The sequence below is a fragment of the Haemaphysalis longicornis genome, unplaced genomic scaffold (genome assembly GCF_048455015.1).
Source record: "Haemaphysalis longicornis isolate Haplotype H1 unplaced genomic scaffold, Haemaphysalis longicornis Haplotype H1 scaffold_1, whole genome shotgun sequence".
Classification (NCBI taxonomy): domain Eukaryota; kingdom Metazoa; phylum Arthropoda; class Arachnida; order Ixodida; family Ixodidae; genus Haemaphysalis; species Haemaphysalis longicornis.
The window spans coordinates 409891978-409899890 of NW_027526203.1; the positions used below are offsets into that span (position 1 = coordinate 409891978).

General features: G+C 47.1%; 1 protein-coding gene across 3 annotated transcripts in view; it reads right to left on the bottom strand.

Annotated features, from left to right (window-relative positions):
• The window catches only part of LOC144155482 (uncharacterized), a 43526-nt gene extending 36705 nt beyond the window's left edge, over nucleotides 1-6821 (bottom strand). For 2 of the 3 annotated variants that reach the window (XM_077686951.1, XM_077686952.1), the window contains exon 1: nucleotides 6665-6821. In XM_077686951.1, coding sequence (XP_077543077.1) covers nucleotides 6665-6766 — 102 coding nt within the window. In that variant the 5' untranslated portion in view covers nucleotides 6767-6821. The remainder of the gene's footprint in view (nucleotides 1-6664) is intronic. The other variant, XM_077686953.1, reaches the window with a different exon arrangement.
• Between the last annotated feature and the right edge of the window lie 1092 nt (nucleotides 6822-7913).

Sequence of the window (7913 nt, forward strand, 5' to 3'; positions counted from 1 at the left end):
CCACCTCCCCTCGCGGGAACCCTGTGTAGATGCGACGCATCGTGGGTTTCCCTCGGCGTTTCCGTTGGGTTGATTCTCCCATCGCGTGAAACGTGCCGTGAACGCGTACGATGCATTTCCGTCTACTACGGGGTTCCCGCGAGGGGAGTTGGGCGTAATTTGTTGTTGTTAGTGTCCATTCAAAGCAGCGTTGGACATCGGAGCACCGGCGCTGGAACGGCGGAGCGGAGCGGCGCAGGTACCGCGTTTTATACCGCCGAACAACGGTGAGGGGAATGAGAGAGAGCAGCGCATGCGCATGCGTTAACCGAGCGCTAGCGCGCGCCGAAGCACAGCTGGCATTGCGAGGAGCGAGCGCTAACCCGCAGATAACGCTGCGGTGAGAGCGGCGGAGAGCGCAGCTGGCGCGGCGAGGAGAATGGGGGAGGGCGCGGACAACGACGAAGCCGGATGGATGGAAGGATGCATGCACGCATGGACAAGGCGGGTGAATGAGATGCGTTGCATCTAATAGTGTGTTAAAAAACTTCTAATTGAACGTCCAGATGTACCCGTTTTATTGCATGATCATACCTACACCCATGTTAATGTCCACCAGTAGAAAACGCTGACACGATAAAGCTTCTAGGTGTAGATTTTGACAGTTATTAATTCTTTCGCATTACTCACGGATTACTTGGCTAACCAGAACCTTCACGATTCGTAGAAGCGTAGCCAGAACCTTCACGATTCCCATTGGCTGCAAAACGTGTAATCAAAGTTTTAATTGACTGCGGTGGCTTAACAACTTACCAACTGAGGCAGATGGGCCGGTGATAATAACAGCTGCCGTGAGAAGCTCATGGCCGATTGACCAAGTGTCAATAAGGGTACTCATTTTTATTCGATCAATAGGCTTTCCCTTCAAAATATTTTCTGGCTAATTACCCCTTTTTATTTATTGTTAATTGGTTGCAAACCTGCCGTAGCGCCTCTGGAGTAGGTGTTTTTTCGCAACTTTATTTTTTCTTATTATTTGGAAGGTGGTAACATGGAAAAATGAAGAATTGGCTGTGACGTCAACATAGCTTCCCCCTATTCTCACACACCCATTCAAGGTGATTGGCGAATGATGAAGACGGCGGCCGTAGTAGTAGTAGTAGTAGTAGTAGTAACTTTATTTTGCCCAAAAGTTGTGGTGATTGCACCACTGAGCTGTTTACTCAGTCATCTATACAGCGGGGTTCCCGGTGTTTTGGGAGCTCGGTGTCTTCAGCCAACTGGGCTAGGGCTTCTTGCACGTAAGGAGCTGGGCTAGAGATGGCAGCACCCCACTCTGGTAAGGATGATATGCGGCCGTGAGGAGCTCACGGCTAATTCATCACTTCCCGTTTGCCGGCAACGTCAAATGGTTCTATCATACCCTCTGTGGGGGCTTGTCCAGGGGCAATGCCAGCAGCCCTACCCTTACTATCTACACATATGCTATCGCAACTCAACAAGAAGCGATGATCACGCATTCCCAATGCGTATGAGAACTTTTTTTTGTATTGCAACAGTCATTTGGCGTATGTTGGCGGAATATTAAGGTGTATTGCTTGGCTGCTGTTTAACGTCAAATCTTTGTTAACGCCACCACGCCACGCCACCGACCCGAGCTTTACAGAGTACATGACGTTTTCTACGGAATCAGAAATGGACCCACTCACGGCAGAACATAAAGCCATTCGACTGGCCACCGCCTTGCTAAGGAAGGATCTCCCTTCCATCAAGAGAAAACAGAATCCCTCTAAAGTCGTCATGTATACTGACAATGCAGAGGCGATCAGCACAATGCACTCTCCAGATCTTCATGACTACATTTAAAACGCAATTATATGAACCATCGACAACCTAGCCTAAACACGTGACATCACAATTCTTACAGAATGGACCCTCAGCCACAAGGCCAACCCAGGGAACGAGACGGCTCATCGCATGGCATCTGTGTCACTTCGTACCGCCCAGAACTCTCATGCGACGCCCGCTCCGCTTTTCGAACCTACCCTCGACAACCCAGTCGTTGAGCGCCGTATCCGAAAAATGCGGCGACGCCGTCACCTCAAGGAAATGACCACAAAGCCAGACCCACGTGTGCCCGAGGACATCCCGCGAGGTCTCCAGGTGGTCCTTCTACACAAGGCCAGCTCCGGCACAGCGCTCACTCCAGACGTCCGCGACCAATGGACCTGGTACTGGCGTTTCGGCAGAAAGAAACCAGATGGCTCCACACCTCCACACCTGTTCCTCCTCCTACCCTTCCCTGCCCCCTGTGCAGTGCCGACCGACCCACCATACACCACCTTCTCTGGGACTGTGCCGGACTCTTCGAGGAACGCCGTAGGTGTCTACCTTCTCGCGTCACGTCCCTTTAAGAATGGATAACGCCTTCGAGCGATGTGAAAGAAACTTTAATAACCCCGTGGAAATTTGCTGCGGGGCACTGGTCTAGTGAAAACGACCTAAATCAAATGGTCCGTGTGCGGGGCGGACAAGCGTTGTGACTGACCCCCATCCGCTCGCTGGCTTATTTCCACCTCCACTTCCTCCCCTTCCCCCGTACAAGGCGTTCGGCCTCTCCCTTCTGAATAAATTCACTCATTGATTCATTCCGCTGTCTGTGAAATATCTTTTAATGCATGCGCTCATGTATGGAATCCTCCGGTAGGACACTGCCGTGTTTACCTTTTGTTCGAACCGCTGACAGTGCCGTGCTGATCGCATCCTTTAAATGTATATTAAACACAATTGCTTATATTTATAATATGTGCACAAGTGATAATTTATTTCTGTCTCTCCAAGTCCCTGCATTTAAAGCTATTTATTGAAACTGTTGTACATCGTAATGTTTTATTTCGTATTTTAAGTTTGACTATGTTGATCTTCACGTTTTACAGAGTGCCTTGTATTTCAACCGGATACGGAAGCACAAGGAGATGTGTTTTATGTTCCGGAAATACTTAATTCACTACCGGATCAAATTTATACGGCCAGGTCCAAGAATTTTGTCTCCGACCTGGGCGTATAAATTTTTCGCGACAGATGCTGTTAACTATGAACTTTTTGAATTGATTGTTCAACTGCTGTTTTATTTCTCGGGATTTTGTTGCAAGTGCATTTTTCCAATGCACCCTGCCGGCATGTGCTACGCGTCGCCCGCAGCCAATGTTCACAAGCTGTATCACTGATACAGATGCCGGACGCCGGCTTTATCGCTCAACGTGCCACTTCATGATTTCGCATTAAAAGCTGTATTTAAAGCTCTAGATATGTGGCCTAGGTATCGTACGACAAAAACTGCATCAAGGTAAGTGAAGTGCTTTACGTAAACAAGATACACACAGCTATACACAAAATCAATTCTTGGTGCTCCCTACTATATTTCATAGGGCTCTCAGCTGCATCTTCATGGACTTCTTAACGATATTTTAGTCCTCAATGACTTCTATTCTTCACTCAAATTCAAATCATAACTGTTTTACAAACTGCCTGCTCTCTTAGGCACATATTTGGGTGCAATGAAGCAATGGTGTAAGAATTTCGAATTTAGAAAAAAAAAATAAATGTTTGTATCTTGAAGCAAGGCAACTGCTGTCCCCGACGACAAATGAATTAAAAACAGCCGAATAAAAAGGATCCGCCAATATTATTGTGCTAGGTTTGTTGAGCTAGCCCCGCTTCACTATAACGGTGTTCTTCTGTATTTAAATACGCCCTGTATACGATGTAGAGCTGTGAAACCTGGCTCAATCAATTAACCATAGTTACGAGCATTTATTTAGTGTGAAGTGTATGTATACACTATTTATGAATATCTGCATAATTTGATTGCATATGTCTAACGAGGGAAGCTTCATTGTGCTACTGGAGGGGCTCCCAGGCATTCACTGGGATATGATAGGATTAAGCGATGTTAGAACAAAAGGTGAATGCCTCATGGAATTGAATAGCGGGCGTATTCAGTTATGTCGAGGAGATCGAGAAATGAAGGGGCGTAGGATGGGATATTTTATTCACAGAGTGACAGCAAAGTATGTGGAGCGATTCTTGAGCATTAACCAGAGTCGCAGAAATTGTGATGGAGCTAAATGCAAAGTGTAGGTTAAAGACATTACAAGCCTATGCACCGACGTGTAGTTACGGAGTTGATGTTGGTGGCAGTTTTATCATTACTACGGCGCAAAAAAAAAAAAAAACATGGACTAACAGAAATACGTACAAACAACACACGTGTTTCTTCTTCGTCCCTGTGTGTGTTTTTTTTTGCGCCGTAGTAATTATCAAGCATAATGTACCAACTCGCCCATATCAAGCTTTTGTTGACAGTTTCTACGAGGATGTCGTATCGCCAGTGCATAAGGGAACATCGCGGTGCAAGATGGTGACAAGAGACTTTTACGCAAACGTAGGGAAGAAGCAAGTAGGCGAACGGGAAGTGCGAAACTTTGCAATAAGTGATCGGACAGTGGCGTACGCAGGGTTTTATTACGGGGGGTGGGGGAGCACGAAAAGACGAGAAAGTAAGCAAACAAACGAAAAACAAGAGCAATACAAAGCCGCAGCAAGGAATTCTTCCAAATTAAAAATGCGGTTTCGAGGTGACGTCATACTCCCCATAATTTTCCGATTGTTTTGTTATTTTTTCCTCACAGATAAAAAAAGGGTGATCTTCGTGGTGCGAACATACATCGAAGCTGCCTTTGGTTGTTGCTTAGCTTATCCACACGACAACAATTATCAATACTCATTATTTGTTGAAAGGCAATTATTTTCGTCTTTGTCCTCCTCCCCTCCTTCCCCCCTGTGATAAAAAATTTCTCGGGGGGGGGGGGGGGGAAGGGGGGGCGCGACCCCTTTGCCCCTCCCTCCCCCCTTGTGTAAGCCAGTGCACTCGGAATAGACGAGGTTGTACACTGGTTTGATATGGGGAGAATAATACCCTGAAGATATTCTTCCCGAAACGGAGGAGTAGGAAAGGTTCAGGGAAAGCGCCAATGGTATAACTAAAACGAAATCGACTTAACTCTAAATGGTAATCCAAATATTGAGCACGACATTAAGGTTCTAAGCAAGGTCAAGATCAACGAACACAGATTAATATGGTGCCGAATAAGAAAAAAAATGTAAAGAATAAAACAAGCAAATGTAGGTAACCAAACTTGCAGCCAGTAAGAGACAGGGCACAGAAGTTTAAAATGACCCTTCGAAACAAATTCGTGGTTTTAACCAAAGGCGAGCTGCACCATTACTAGCGGGAATTGTCGATGTTATGTTCGCCGAATTCTGGATAACCCGTTTCACCCCGTATATTAAGCGCCAAGATTTGTAAATAGTTCTTTTATTTAATTTTCTCTATATTTGACTTAAATACCATGGAAGAAAAAAAAAACCAGAGGGAGTGAAGGTAGCGTAGAGACACTCAATGACAGCCTGACGACGGTAACCGCAGAGACACCAGTGTAGCTGTAGTAGGAGGAGTATAGAAAATAAACAGGTAAACTATCTAAGAAAACGGAGTAAGTTATGGAAGCAGAACCCAGTCGGACTGACGGAGGTGTCGAAATTACCATTGGCTGCCAGCGCCAGTATGCGCCGGCATGATCGCCCCCATTCGCTGCGATCGCGTCATGTGGGCCGACTGAATGATCTGAATGATGAAGCGCAGCACACGATTTCACCCGAAAAAAGTACTCTGCGCTATGACAGTACGCAATGAAAGCATGGCGCATTACGTTGCGCGATGTAACAGCGCAGGTCGCATTTTATCACAGTACGTATGCCTTGCTCCAGCGAAAAAAAAAATTATCCGTGCGAGTCCAACGTCGTTCTGTTCGATATACCCTCCTTGATGGCGCTCAGTGGCTAAGGCGTTGCGCTGCTGAGCACAAGGTCGCGGGTTCGATTCCCGGCCGCGGCGGCCGCTTTTCTGATGGAGGCGAAAAGCAAAAACGCCCGTGTGTACGAGATTTCGGCGCACGTTAAAGATCCCCAGGTGGTCAAAATTAATCCGGAGCCCTCCACTACGGCGCGCCTCATCGCCTGCGTTGCGTCGGCGCGTTAACCCCCCACAATCAATCAATCAATCTCCTTGATGGCGTAGTAGTCAAGGCCGAGAAGCATAGCAAATTACCGCTGCACGCAAGTCGAATGGTACGCTAGGACGCGTTATTCGTCGAATTTGCTCCCTTGTACGCAGCGACTGGTCATTGAGGTGCAACGTGGTGAAGCAAACGCACGAGATATTTTGAAAGTGTAGACTGTGTTCATATATACATGTGACGCTTGCCGCTCGGGTGATTTCATCTAGCTGCTCAATTTCAATCTTCGGATGCTCAAAACTGGCGTCCGGCCTCCACCGCCAATGTCATGCATATTTTAACGCTCCTCCAAATAATTCGATCCCTCGAACTGGAACTTTGCTTACAACAAAAAAAGAGAAGCCATGCGGGCTTACTGCGTAGCGTCAACCAAAAGTTACTGCCCGACATCAATAGTTTATACCTCATCGCCAATATATCTTTCTGTTCCTATAGCGTCAACCCTGTTACTATAGCAGTGTTTACTACTGATGAGAAGAAGAAAATCAACGAGCAAGGCGCGCAAGTGCAGATAACGATGAAAAGAGGACGTCACGACAGCGGCTCACCCCATTTCCGTACACGACGAGCGCGACACCAGCGGCCAGGCTGCAGGAGACCAGCAGAGCGAGCACGAGCCAGCGTCGCGCCACGGCGCCAGCGGACGCCATGGTGCCGCGCCGGGGCTTCCTCCCCGTCTGCCAAGCTGGCACGACAAGAAAGAGCCGGCCGGCCGTCACCTGACTTCCCAGAATATCTTTTTGGCAGTTTCACTTTACGTTTTGTTCGGCTTGAACGTCTACCTTTCTAAGTTTGAGACCAGCCTTTCTTCGAAATAGACACTCGGTGTGAATGCATGCAGAGCGTGCCCTGAGCTGTTTCGGGGCCACGAAGAGCTGGGTAGAGGAGTGACTTGCCCCGCGGCAGCAATTAGTTGGACAGAAGCTTTGTTGCTTTTCCTCCTCACTGCTCCCCCATCTCTCTCTCTCTCTCTCTCTCTCTCTCTCTCTCTCTCTCTCTCTCTCTCTCTCTCTCTCTCTCTCGTGTTGGGAAAGGGGAAAGAACAAATAATGCCACCAGTGCATTGGCACAGCTCAAATCGAGACAGACGTTGTTGCGCGGATATATATACCTCTGATTTGCGTGGTTCAGATCTGAAATGAATAATGAGCGTAATAACACGTAGATAAGAAAGAAAGGATTTCTCTCTCTCTCTCTCTCTCTCTCTCTCTCTGTCTCTCTCTTGTGCTTTACTCGGAGAAATAGATTCCGTCTCGACATTTTACCCGGCAGTTCAGCTAAATTTCAAGAAATATTCGTGGTTCTGTATGTGGCGTGGTATTCGTTACAAAGGTAATCGTCATTTTTGTGATTACTTGTTTATTGGAAGCGAAATGACTGAACTCGCATCGATTTTACTGGTGTTCTAGTTTGCCTACCAACGTGAGGTACTGACTAGACGATTATCCCTGTCGTCATCACGGCGCCATAACACAGGGACATGCCTTGGCTTATCGCGTGACGGTGAAGTATACGTGTTTTTAAAAGTGAGGTTTTCATTTCTTCTAGTGCGAGAATTCAGTTTTACCAAATTATTTGTTTACTTTTCGCTCGAAGTGGAGCTATGATTGTCTGGGACGTTTGCAGCGTAAAAAAATTTAACGAGGGTACATGCCCCCTTCCCCCTCCCCCCGCAAAAAAATATATAAAAGAACGGGTAACAGTGCGAATATGAGGTTTTCGAACTCGCGCCATCTCCGAAAGCTTTTTAGGCCATCCATCGCCTTTCCCATGCTACAGCCAAGATCCTTTTCGATT